Raw genomic sequence first — 14,409 nt, forward strand, 5'->3', positions numbered from 1 at the left:
AATGTAAATTAGGCTCTTAAAAATAAAACAAATTACCTCACACATTTAAGTAATAGTATAAAAATGAGTTACACTACCAATATCTACAAATGATTTAGTTTGTTAAAGAAATCACCTGAGAATTGATTCTACTGGTGATTAAGTTGAAATGTGGCAAGTGATTAACCAGTAAGATAAGAAAACAAAGCACAACATTTCATCATATTCTTTCAAATCAATTAAATTATATAAAAATCTCTAACAATGAACGATGCAACAAATCATCCCCCACGCCACCCCACCCCCCTCCTTTTTGTGTATGTGGGTCCCCCAAAAATCCCTCGATAAATAGTGACCTGTGGAGGCTTCATAAGCATCAGATTATTGAGTGTTTCCTCCAAAGTCCCAACTTCAAAAAAATAAAAAATTTACAACAATTCTCATTGTTTTTTATAATTCCAAGGGGAATTTCTAGCTATTTTAACTTTGTTCAAAACACACTGGTCTTCCCAAATTCTTTGCCAATTTCATCATAGTGTCGACATGGTGTGCCCAAACAGCAATCCAGTAGTACAAAAAGTGTGTGAATTATATGACCAAATCTCGAGATTGGAGAACCTTAGCCCTTCCAAAGATGTCAACATGCTGTTTACAGACCTTGTGCACACGTGCATGCCCCCTAATCCCATTGATGTTTCAAAACTATGCCCAAAAATTCAAGAAATCAGGTCTCAGCTCATTAAGATATGTGGGGAAGCTGAAGGCCTTTTAGAGAGTCACTTTTCAAAAATTCTTGGCTCTTTTGAAAACCCCCTGGACCATCTTGACATTTTCCCTTATTTTGACAATTACATCAAACTCAGCTTGCTTGAGTTCAACATCCTTGCTAGAAACACTAATAAAACCCCAAACAAAATTGCCTTTATTGGATCAGGCCCTATGCCACTTACCTCTCTTGTTTTGGCTACTAAACATCTTACTACCACCTACTTCCACAACTATGACATTGATGTTGGTGCTAATTCAATGGCGGCCGCCCTTGTGGCAGCCGATCCTGACTTGTCCGAGCGGATGACTTTCCACACGACGGACATCATGGATGTCACGTGCGCCCTGAAGGACTACGACGTAGTCTTCTTGGCCGCGTTGGTTGGTATGGATAAGGAAGACAAAGTTAAGGTTGTTGATCATTTGGCTAAGTATATGGCTCCAGGGGCAACCCTGATGCTCAGGAGTGCACATGGTGCGCGCGCTTTTCTGTATCCTGTTCTCGATCCTCGTGATCTACGAGGATTTGAGGTGCTTTCGGTGTACCATCCAACGGATGAGGTGATTAATTCTGTGATTATAGCGCGTAAGTTGCCATTGCCATGTGTTCAGCCACTTGATGGATTGGGTTCCTATGTGCTACCAAGCAAATGTGCTTGTGCTGAAATTCATGCCTTCAATCCACTCAACAAGATGAACTTGATTGAGGAATTCGCACTGGAGGAGTAAAACTTGTCGCTTGAAGAATATAATTGTCTATGCTGCTAGCATGTGTGCTTTTAATTAATGGTCTGATTTATGGGTTGATTAATATATGATGTCCCTCATAGATAGATCTGGAGTACTATCATTTCTGTTTTTTTTTTTTGTTGTTAGTAGTACTTTCTTGTATCCCCTAACTGTTTGATCGCCTAGCTAATCAAGTGTGTCCCATTTGTGTGTCCCTTTGTCTCAACTTCAAGAAAAAAGACATGACCCTGTGAGGCCTTTGTTAATTTCACTTAGTAATTAAGGATGTATCATCTTACATTTATCTATATGAATACAACCATAAGATGTTTTGTGCAAATGCCCTTTGGCAAAAATCTTGTTGATTCCCTTCCCAATCTTGTTTTGCTCAATAATGTTTTCCTTTTTTCTATTACATTGGAGGATCAGAAAAGGCGAAGGAATCGAGGAAGAAGATAAGGAATTGAACCATACATCTTGCTCTGTGGGAGATTCACATCAATATCACTAGACTGTAAACTTTTGTGTCATCATTTCTTTAGCTATTTGCTTCAAGTAATTTTCTATTCAAAATCCTCCACCCCTACCAGCTCGTGAAGAAACTAAAAAAAAAAAAAAAAAAAAAAAAGGTAAAACATATAAAAGCCAAACTATATCCCAGATATCACCTGTAAAATAGAACTATAGATTTCGAGCAAAATCTTTTTCTTTCACTTCCTTTATTTAAATACTACAATGAATGACCTCTTTCCTAATTTATGTGGACCTATTTCCTTTTTAGTCCGTGCCAAAATGAATGACATTTTTCCTAATTTGGATACGAATTCACTTTATGAAATGATTTACAGCCACATAAATATTCAAGACTTATTTTGAACCACAAGTTTCAAAAGTCTTCACTCTTTCTTAAATGTCTTAATCAATTGAGTTCATAAATTGAAACGGAGGGAATAGTACATGTTTATGCAAACTTGCACGAGAAAAGGCCATAAATAGTCCCTTATCTATGGGAATAGGTCTAAAATGGTCTCTTAACTATATACTTACCGGTTTTAGTCCTTTAACTATCCAAAAACTTATCAAATTTGGTCTCCATCTATTTTTTTATACAAACAGCGTACAAACTTATAAACCTTAGTGAGATTAATCGTTAAACCATTCCTCCGACCTATATTTCTCTCTCCCTGCTTCTTTTTCCTCAAGTTCATTCTTTAACCTCAGCTTTTTTCCTCAAGTTCTCTCTCGTGTTTCGTAATTGCGGACTGCGTCGGTTAAAACCGACCCAATCCGTCGATTTTGTTAAAAAAAAAAAAATTTAAAAAACTGACGGTCTCACGTCGATTTTTTTTTTTTTTTTTGAAAATTAAAGAATGAAATGTAGGAACTTGAAGTCAAACCCAGGTATGTTCCTTGGCACTAAAGGGCTTTATCACTAGACCACTGATATTTTTTGTTCATATACTTACATTGATTTAATTTATACTGTTTTTTCGCTCTAAAAACTGACGGACTCCGTCTCCATCGGTTTTTTATAAAAAAATAAAAAATAAAAATAAAAAACCAACGGGCTCCATCGGTTTATTTTAGAAAATAATATAACAAATAATTATATTTTTTCGCGCATTTTTGTGAAAAAAAATAAGCGACCATGATCCGTCGGTTTTCTTAAAAAAAAAAGATTTAAAAAAAATTATTGAAAAAACCGACGAATCTATCGGTCTTTCCGTCATGTTTTTTCCATCGGTTTTTTTTCGTCGATTTTTACTTTTTTAGTCCGTTTTGAGAAGGATAGTTCTGAAATTTGTGTACGAGTTTGTCTTTTTTGAATTTTAGAGACTCGAGAGCGACAGCGATCTAGAATGCTCTCTTTTTTTTTTTTTTTTTTAACAAGAGGAACTTGAGGAAAAAGAAGCGAGGAGAGAGAAATATTTGAGAAATGGTTTAATGATTAATCTCTTTGAAGGTTTATGAGTTTGTACGCTTATAAGTTTTTGGATAGTTAAAAACAAACCCATAAAAGTACATAGTTAAGGGACCGTTTGCAGACTACTCCCAAGACCTTTTCTCCAAACTTGCACACACCTTAACTATTCTATTGGATATCTACTCTTTTTCATCAAACAGATACTAAAATATAACTCTGCCCAGACTTAGGCATGTAAGATTTTGAACCTTAACTGCCTTAATTTGTTCTTCGTACATTACACTTCTCAACTGGCGTTACAACTTACAAGAGTTCAGTTGTAACGACTAAAGAAAAGAAAAAGGGAAAGAAAGTGAAACCTTGCACGATTTTGATTTTGATTTTGATTTTGAAGATGATGTCAAGGAGGAAATTGAGAAAAAAGGGCCATTTGAACTTCACACTTAGGGTCAGGTACACAAGTTTAGAAAAAGTTTCTAATTGCTACTACTCCCAAGTGATGTGATATCATGTCTTTTATCTTTTTCTTACTACCTCTATTTTTGCATACTTTCCGTTATTTTCAGATGTTGAATGGACAAAAGAATCTGATCACTTAAGTTGAGTGGAAGAGAAAGCTGAAGGGGCCATTTGAGGATAAAACCAAAATAAATTTAAAAAGATAGTCAATAATAAGAAGACTACAATATATCTTTCAACTACACAACTTCAGTCAATTCAAACAGTGCACTTGCTACCATCTCTTGATTTTCTGTTTGTCTTGATTTGATGATATATTTGATGCAATTTTGTTAGTATATATACATATGCCTTTACATCATAGAAAAGTTAATGGTCGATATTTCCAGCTAAAATATGTCTTGTCATTTATCAATCATACATCATCATATCCATAATTTTGCATGTCATTTAGCTCTATGCATATATATTTTTAAGGCTTAATGCATATGCGGCCCCCTAAACTTGTCCTTTTTTTTCATTTTAGCACCTCAACTAAGTGTTGTTTCCATTGAATCCATGAACTCATTCTCAAGTGTGTCTTTCAAACCCCCTAAATCTGATTTTTATTAGAAGCAGAAATTCAATTGGAGAAATGAAAGTAAAGTAATATTTTAGACATGTGGTAAGCTATTCATTAGGTCATGAATGTATCGGTTTCTGTTGGTTCTATTCTTCCACTGTCAGCTTAATTAAGAGTCACTCTTTTTTTCTCTCTCAATTGCTACTAATCTTAGCTAAAAGATGACATAATTAAATTAGAATATATTAGCATACTGCTACATTGAAGATGGAATACTATGTAAGTCGGATTGTATTTGATAGACATACTTGAGGACGAGTTCGAAGAAGTTGATAGGAGCAATGACTTGGTTGAAAGTGCTTAAAATGGAAAAAAGGGCAAAGTTTAGGAGACCGCATATGCATTAAGCCTTTTTTTAACCTACCATGGCTTTATATTCTCACAATATGCGAATTATATCTTTGAGGATATATACGGTTCTACTTGCGGTTCAATTTCTTCTCCTCTAGTTAAATAATCAAATATTAAGATCTTGTAGGACCAGCAATTTGAAGAAATAATACAAATAATTTTTTTATTTATTATTATTATTTAAGTATTAAGAAGTTTCCCACCCCAACCCCAATTTCAGAAATATATCAAAACTATGGTAGAATTATATTACCATTACGTATCATTTGTTTTGTATCCTGAAAACGTTATTAGAACTTATCCTAGGCTTAATTTAAAGACAAGATTTCGCTTCGAATATGAACCAGTATTTCAACATTCCACTTGAAATTCAGTATTTTGTAAATATTATGAACAAACTAGTTTTTGCAAATACTGAAGTTCAGTATTGAAATAGTAATTCGTGCCCAGAAATGTCAATTGAAATGGATCCCAGTAAGGGCTCAAAATGTACTGGGATTCGACATTATTTTCAATTGAATTTAAAATACAGTGGATCAAATTCTTTTGTCTCTGTGTCATCAGATAATATGAGCTTGTCACACTAATGCTCTCTGATTACTGATATGAATAGAATCTTTTTTCCCGACCGTTATATTAGACATATCCTCGAGATTAAAATTCAGACTTTAGATGCTACAAAAGTTCAATTATAACTAGTGATCAAAATTTATTAATCCGGGAGTAACCTAGCTATAGTGCCCACGTAGGGATCTAGTTAGTTGACTACCTGAACTTTCACCTTGTTGATCGAATCCCTACGTTGTAATCGTCTCCCCATTTCCCCTTCCTCTACCCACTAGTAATTTAAAAAAAAAAAAAAAACTATAGTGCACACATTCAACTTATTGCGTACACTTCTATTTCTTTAGCTTTATGGTTGGGAAATAATCTTAATGTTATTAACAAATTCTAAGTCTACATACACACTACCCTCCTCATACCCCACTTGTTGTTGTTGTTGTTATTAACAGATTCCGTCATTCAAGTGTACCGTCGTACTTTTAAAGAAACAAATGAATAATAAGTTATTTTAATGTTAATACGAAAAAGATAGATAGACTCATTAAGTTGAATGACCATTTGAAAAATTAACTTGATATTTATGCACACTGGTTGAGAAAGTTGAACAGCCACTGGAAGAAGAAAAGAAAGGAAAAAAAGATGAGAAAATCAATCTTTCATAAATAGTTAAGTGTATTAAGAATTTTAGGATATCGAAAATACAAAGGTGCAACTCCTTTGATGACTCGCCATTTTGTGTGGCACTTTTATGTGTCACAGACTCATAATAGCAAATATTTCTAATCCTCAATGATATATGCGTTACATCCACGACAGTGAATAGAAAAAAGAACCCCTCTTCTTCCTATATATATTTAGCATGAAGATAAATACTCTTCCCCTACCTACCTTGGTCAGTCATGTCTCTGCAAAAATCTAAGTCTGCTGTTGGTAATCCTATCATCAATTAAATAGCAACAGAAAATTATACTTTATCAAGGCGTTTTATTTGCCGAATCTGATCCCCAGTTAACCAAGCTTTAATTTGATGAAAAATGTTTAGTATACTTGAGGAGGTTAACGGTGATCATACACAAGACCCTGGGAGATAAATTTATCACTGGAAAAATGTCCAAATCACTGTCATCCCCAGGGTTCTTACTGAATGTGGGTGCCAAATTGCTAATAATTTGGATCAAAATGTGAGGAGTTAGCTAGAAGATAGTGTCAGATAAACCCACTCTCCCTATCCCCATCGATAAACCCACGAAATCTTTTGTGACCCCCACGTCTTTCGCCTCCCCTTCAATCATGTCATACCAGAAGGAGACCCAATCATTATGCATATAACATAAGGTAAGACCCCTTAGTAAGAACCCCATTGCACAGACAGCTACAAATGAAAACAATGCATCACAAATTGATGAACTTGTGGATGGAAGGGGCTGCAGGGCACCTCTGAGATAATCACATTAGATAATGTTCGAAGCTTTTTCAAGGTTCAGTTAGATTCGCCGAATTCCAAAACGCCCACCCCTACCCGAAAACCTTTTCCATCTTTTGACTTATTTCCATGGATTAGTTCATGGAGAAGAAAGACGTCAGAAGCTCAACTTCAAGGGGTAGATCTACCCTACGAAAGATTATAACTATTTTAACATGAGTTCAATTATGTAGCCAATAAATTAGTCATAACTCTCTATATATTCCATTAAATGAAGAACATAGGCGAATATACTAAAGAGGTATCACACCTGGGAAAGAGAATAGGATTGACAACTCCTTTTTACTATAGAGACCAGAGGGGGCGCGGGGGCTTTGGCGGGGTGGGGGGGTTTAGAGAATATAATAGTGAACTATGTTGAATTGAAAGCAACAAGGGAAACCTACTTATTTACAGGAGATGTTTCTTTTTTCTCTCTCTCTTGTAACTTATGGAAGTATCTAACCGAAGAAAACATGAACTGATCGGGGATAAAATGGTTCAGAAGTTCAACTCATGATTTTAGTTGAGCATACAGAATAGTGAACGATACTGAGAACAAGTTCCATGCTTTATGTATAGCAGATACCTATAATTGAAAAGCGGAATATAAGCTATGCCCTAATGCGTGAATTCTTCAATCAGGAGACAGATAATTCTGAAATTGCTACAAGAACGTGCTTCATAGCTAGCTCTGCAATTCATACAACTTTGCACAAGAGCTACAGATGACATTTGAATGCAACAAGCAAAATAGAAAGACAGTGACCATGCTTCGAACGATCTGAGAGAAAAATCATGAGCACAAGCAGGAACCAGACTATAGTACAGCTTCACCGAGTCTCCCAATCCTTCATTTTCTTACCCTTAGGCTTTGCAATAGGAGCATTAACAGCAGCCATTTTCGTATTGTACTTGGCCCGAAGAGTGTCATTGTATGTCCACCTGCTCCCAACGGCAATTGTCAGTCAATGAATTAGGAGACTGTTAGCAGAATAATACATAGATAAAGCTGGACACTGAACCAGAGAGCATATACTATACGCCGTAAACTAGAATACAGAAGTATATCTTGTTCCCACAAGGAGAAGATTCAACTAAAATATACACACTGAACCAGAAAGCATATACTATATGCCTAACTGAATAGCAGAAGTCAAATAGAGACTACACCTGTTAAGCAGCAAGTAATAGCATTCAAGTGGCCAAGGCAAAAGAGTAGAGATGCACAGCAGCAGTCTTACTATTAGACAAAGACTAGCAGGCATGCGAAGTCTTCAATGTAAAACAGGGACTTGGCCAGACATTACTATACTTCCTCTCAGTACAAGCTAAGCCCCGCAAACCAGTCGATCAAATGGAGGGACCAAGGATGCTAGCTATTTTCTTAAACTGGCCTTAGCTGTAATCCCAGATGCAAGGTATTATAGGTTCTAAAGGCATTACCCAACTGAAGAGTATTTTTATTTATTTATTTGAAGGTACATAATTTTACCGAGTGAAAAAGTGCTTAAATTTTGGGGAATTCCCTTTCAAAAATCGAACTTACTGAACTGGAAGCAAAACCCTGTGTCCCGTTGTCTCGCTAATGTAATTAAATTACAAGTCTCTCCAGACTGATCTTAATAAAGCACATCTGCTTACTCCTATGTATGAATCTTTTTAAAGTATTTCACTTTAATACAAGACTAGTCAGGCAGGTAATTGTGTAGGGACTTTCAAGGCAAAACTGAAAGCACCTAAAGTTTATGCACACTCTCACTCCCACAGCTCTAAAGTTGTTTCAAGGCCCCAAACTCTGAACTCCCACTCACAACCTTCATATGCTATATGAGGCTCTCATTTCTTTTCCCATCCTGAAGGCCAGGTACATTAGCCATGACAAGAACTTACCAACCATCAAAACAGGACGCAAAAGCATTTTTACAGGAACAGAGAAAAAAGGATGCTCCTATTCTAGCCCCATCACTCAACAGTCAAAATTTTCAAGGCCCCAACAGTTGTTGATTGTCTCATCTTCTGAAAATTATGATGATTTCAATGCTAGAAGTACCACTCAGACAGGAAACATCTCAATAGACAATCGAACTCTTCATATATTCATTCCCAGAAACCACCTAGCAAAAGAAAATTTTCTCCTTTGGAATCCTCTCAACCACCATGATTTATCCCGCCCTAAGTACTGATACACATAAGATAAACCTCTCTACACCCTGAGATGCACATGATTCTCTCTTAAGATCTTTGGCTAGTTAAAATTTAATAACTTTACTGGCCAGGGTAATAATGATTACTTAAAACTCCAAGTAAAAGAATAATAGAAAGAGAAGATCATTAATCCAGCTTGCAGGAATCCATCAGCATACAAGACAAGACCCATGGGCTCATATCAAACCCCCCCCCCCCCCCAACCCTCTCTCCCCCTTCCCCTTATCCCTACCCAGTAAGAAGAACGAAAAAGGAACAGAGAGAAAGAGAGAGCAGCTATCAACGTGAAGTGCTGTATGGTTTGGCTACAAATCGTCCACTTCATAAAAGACCAACTAAGACTCCAGAACAAAGTTCACATATTAAGAGCCGTTAGTCTCCTAATAGTTCTGACGCAACTGTGGAACATCTGAAGTATGATTAAACATTCAATGATTATACTCAAATTTATTCTTTGCTTTGATGTACACTCCTAATAGTTCTGACGCAACTGTGGAACATCTAAAGTATGATTGAAAATTCAATTATTATATAACTCAAATTTATCCTTTGCTTTTATGTATGCTAAATCCAATTTTGAAGGCCAAAATTGAGACATATCACCAGTTTCAAGAAAATCAAATATGCTAAAGAGTACAAACTGTGACATGACATCCCTTCAACCAAAGTGAGTGAGCAGCTAAGATCATCACAACCAGTGAAACTTAATATTCACCACTGCGTTGAGACCATTAAACCAGATGCTAACATGAAATAAACAACCGGACGCAACTGAACATGCATTATTTAGAAATACAAAACCAGCATAACATGACAAATTGATTGAACAAAGATGAGCATGTAACATACAAGGTTTAAGGTACTTACGGGTTGTTCCAATCAGTTGTGTCCTCATTGACAAGATGTGTCCATTTTGTCCTTCCACTGCGACCAAAGTGTTTAACCTGCATGACTTTTGGTAGTATGGATTTATCCAACTTATCCTCCCCTGTTGGTGCAGAGAAATCGCGGTGGAATATATTATCAGCACCAGAAGTTCCAGCTATATCATCAGCATCTGACTGGAAGAAAGCACCCTTGTGGTAGTATTTCTGCATGAACTTCCACTTCTGCTTGGGTGGTGGGGCAGGTTTCGGGTTTCTCCTTTCCCACTCCTTCCTCTCTTCTTCTGTCATGTTTCTTACCCTCTCTATTTCTTCCCTCTCCTTCTTACTAGCCTCCCTGTCTTCTCTCTCCCTCTTGATCCTGGCAATTTCTCTGGACTTCCAAGCTTCATATTCTTCAGCCTCATTCACCTCATCATCAGTATCTACATCAGCAATATTAGCTTCCAGCTCCAAGTTTTTCTGAATTATTTCTTCCTCTCGTATCTTCTCAACTACTATTTGCTTTGTTTCAAGTTTTCTCTCCTCCAACCTCTTCTTCACTAACTCCTCGAGAGCTCGTTCCTCTGCCTCACGCTTCTCACGCTCATCTATGGTGTCTCTCTCAGATTTTGGAACAAAAACTGGTTTCACCATTGCTATCCCTGTTGTCTCTTCCTCTGATTCAGTCTCATATTCTGATTCTTCTTCCTCCTCTTCCTCTACCTCCTCTTCTTCTTCCTCCGGCAGAGCTTCTTCCTGTTGCCTCTGAAGATTCTTTTCCCTGATTCTCCTCCTCCTTTCATCCAAGGCATCTTCATCATCCTCTTCAAATTCCATCCTCTCCAGTCTTCTATTTTCCTCTTCTATGGTTGAAACAATCTCCGCTTGCCGGATGCGTCGATGATCTGCTCTGATTTCCTCACGGTTATCAACTCTACTCTCTGCTAGTCGACGCAGCCTTGCATCATCCTTTCTTGCAATGTCTAAACCGCCCTGGCTGGGAAAGGCTTTCTCAAGCGCTGCTTCCCTGTTCATCCTAATATCCTCATCTTTTTCTGGTTCATCTGCCCATTCAGGAGCTTTACCAGGCCAATATCTTTTCACTTTTGTTTGGCCAATTTTACCCCTGAGCTTTTCCCTAATTGCAATAATTGTATCACTTACACCAGCTGTCACAGACATTTTTGTAAAGAGGAAAAAAAAAACCCTTCTTGAAGAAAATGTTGTGTAAACAAAGCAGTGACCGCTTTATCTGCTTCAAGCCTCCGAACCCAATGATATAATCTCCCTATTACAAAAAAAAAAAAAAAAAAAAATTAGATGATATTATAACTACATAACTGATCAAGAAGAGATACTTTTTTGGCAATAAAGTGGATTTGTAACTTGTACTAAGTTATAGAAGATTTCAGTGCCTAACAAAAATAAAAGACAAATAACTCATAAAGAAGAACAATGCCGTTCCAATATCTTCTCTAGAGTCGCAATCAATTTCAACCTATATAATAGCATCAACATCTATCTTTCACTTGTCTTTTTCAGACAAAGGTTGTTAACGGAGGGCGAAGGAAAGAATATTTCTATTTTATACATGAACAGAAACTCAAAGATATGAAGGGGAGCTCTGCTCATATAAACAGACTATAAATAAATTCAATCTCCTTCTCCACTTAATCTATCCAACTCAGCAGAAGCTTCTAGACTACCTTATTGATCAAAAGAGTAAATAGATTTTGAGATGGGTAATAGTGTAGGGCAAAGTTAACCTTGAAAAGCATGCAATGCAGGCCTTCATAGGCTGCAAAGCTGGTAAAAAAGGATCGTAAACCCAAAGGCGGATCCAGGATTTAAACTGTATGGGTTCAATTTTAAGATTATTAGCATTGAACCCATTATATTTTTAAGTTAAGTGATCATATCTATTATTTATTGCAATTTTAGCAAATTTTTACACATGAATTTATTCTCCCCTCTGTATAAACCCTACTCCTTCCACAAAGGAACCCTAGAACCGACTAGGAGACAAATACAAATATCAACGCTTCAAAACAATCATAAATTACTACCTACCAAATTTTATACTAAAGAAGAACCACTCATATAGTACAATCTATTTGTCTATGAACAGTTGATGATTTCTTAAAAATAAACACTATACTTGAGGGAATTCAAAGCGTGCATAAAAGGGCATATATGTAAAGAAGGAAAAAAAATGAGATGATAAAACGAAAGAAAACTCATCACCTTAGAGATGATTAAATGGAGGGACGGATGCGGAGATTGGCGTTAGGAATAGACTCGCTCGACAATGGCGGTCGGGTAATCCAAGTGATGTTGAACAAACATTTTACTACTCCTGCCCCATTTATACCCAGGCAATTACCAACTTAACCTCCAAACGAAAATCAAATTTCTAACTTAAACCCTTCTTTTTTTTTTCGGTTTTACAAGCACTTTAACAAATATTAATTAGAAGCGGATATTTGAATATTTTACACTTATTTATGTTTAATTTAAAATAATGATAAAATTATATTAAGAATAAAATGATGAAAAAATAATTAATTGTACCTTAAACTTCTAAAACGATAAATGATTTGAGACGACTATTTTTAGTACCGACTACAGATAATTAAGAGGGAGGGAGTAATATTTCAAGGAGTGAAAAGGGTCATTTTTGCCCCTTAACTATGGGAAATAGGATAAAATACCCTTGGTCTCAAAGAGGTCTTCCTTGTTACTCAAGTAGCTTACTTGTATCCCTGAAAGCTAACAGGTCTCGTGTGTAATTTAATATAGAGTAAAGGGTTAAATGCGGCCCTTAACTATGCGAAATGTAATAACTTTTTCCTTAGTTAATAATTGGGGTTACTTGAGCCCTTGTCAAGTAAAGATATTACTCCAATATTAAGCCATTTTGAAGGTGATGGCACAAGTGACCCAAAGAATACCATCGTATAAAAATGAAAATTTCATTTAACTCTCATAATCTTTTGAGATAAGGAAGCAAAAGACTACCTTACATGAAATGAGAAAAAAAAAATCGATTATGTACCGACAGCAAAAATAGTAAAAGTAGCCAAAGAAAAGAAACAACAGCAGTAGTGATATAATTGAAGAAAGAAGACTGGAGGAGAAAAAAGAGATGTATCGAATTTTAATTTTGATATCTATATAACACTATTGCATGCATTTTTAAAACAGAATAATATACTTGATATAGTTCATAAAAGTAGATCGTCATTTTTCGCTTTTCTAAAACTTACATCAATGACTTGTCTTATTTCGGTCTTTCACTTTGGTCTATCTATTATTAGTAGAGTTCAATTTGATCATTATAATATTTATTAACAGTATTAAGGTTACATTACAACTTATAAGGGGAATCCAAAGATTTTGTAGTCACTTAATTGGATTCTAACTGATGGTTACTAACTAAAAGGCTTCTCTTCCAAATTCAACCTTTTAGTTGTCTTTTAATAGCTTATTTTATGTGCCTCATTTTTCTCCTACTATATATTGCTTTATTAGCTTAATATTTTTTTTAAAAAAAATTACCAGTAAATTTTAAATAAACACATAAATTACAACTTATTTCAATTGAGGACCCGAACATATATTTTAAAAATAATTTTGCTTGTATTCTCAAATGTCTATTACATAGATAGGTTAACTACTTAAAATATGTCACCTCCTTTAATATACGCATTAACCTCAATAGCTTGTAAATCCTTAGAATCGTTCCAACTATAACTGATGTGTATAATTAAAGAAAATGACATATTTTATGCATGTGTACCTAAATATTACATAATTTTTAATTTTCCAAGCAATAGTAATACTCCCTCCGTCCCAATTTAAGTGCATTAGTTTGACTGGGCATGAAGTTTAAGAAATAAAGAGAGTTTTTGAATCTTGTGGTCTAAAACTTGCCAGAACTTACTAAATATAAAAAGAGACACCATTTTTGTGACAAATTAAAAAGAAAAGTAAGACACTTAAATCGGGACGGAGGGAGTATCAAACAATTATAACAAAAGAGAACAATCATATTTAAGGTTTTTGAGTATCGTTTTTTTTTTTTTTTGGGTTGTGGGGGGGGGGGGGGGGGTAGGGGGGTTAAAAAAAGATTAGGCACCGTCTGTTTAGCATAGGGACACATGATTAAATTAAGCATGAAGCGTTGAAGCTTTATTTTTGTTTAAAAAACTATTAGAATGTACATTTTATAAAATAATGTGCCACTTATAATATAAACTAACAAAAGGAAGAAATGTCATTTCCTCATCACATAAGTTTTTGGAAAGCAGAAGAATTTAATTATATTAAGAAAAGTCATCAATTCTCTTCATATTTTCATTGTAGTTCGTATACCTTAAATGAAAATAACATATACTAACATCTCATCGAAAGAATAAATGTAGCATATATAATTGATGTCTCTTGAACCAAATTATTTTTCTTCTTTTTGAAAGAA

The 14,409-nt window shown here is 35.4% G+C and overlaps 2 protein-coding genes across 2 annotated transcripts; one reads left to right on the forward strand and one right to left on the reverse strand.

Moving 5' to 3' along the window:
* Positions 1-348: 348 nt before the first annotated feature.
* On the forward strand, positions 349-1,816 carry LOC132064363 (nicotianamine synthase). The gene has a single exon (XM_059457312.1). The coding sequence runs from the start codon at positions 523-525 to the stop codon at positions 1,474-1,476; it is 954 nt and encodes a 317-aa protein (XP_059313295.1). The 5' UTR covers positions 349-522; the 3' UTR covers positions 1,477-1,816.
* Positions 1,817-7,345: 5,529 nt separating this feature from the next.
* Positions 7,346-12,329, reverse strand: LOC132064364 (uncharacterized). The gene is made up of 3 exons (XM_059457313.1): positions 12,177-12,329; positions 9,934-11,220; positions 7,346-7,803 (listed from the first exon to the last, which is right to left on the reverse strand). The coding sequence occupies exons 2-3, from the start codon at positions 11,112-11,114 to the stop codon at positions 7,692-7,694; spliced, it is 1,293 nt and encodes a 430-aa protein (XP_059313296.1). The 5' UTR covers positions 11,115-11,220; positions 12,177-12,329; the 3' UTR covers positions 7,346-7,691.
* Between the last annotated feature and the right edge of the window lie 2,080 nt (positions 12,330-14,409).

The sequence above is a fragment of the Lycium ferocissimum genome, chromosome 7, assembly GCF_029784015.1.
Source record: "Lycium ferocissimum isolate CSIRO_LF1 chromosome 7, AGI_CSIRO_Lferr_CH_V1, whole genome shotgun sequence".
NCBI lineage: Eukaryota > Viridiplantae > Streptophyta > Magnoliopsida > Solanales > Solanaceae > Lycium > Lycium ferocissimum.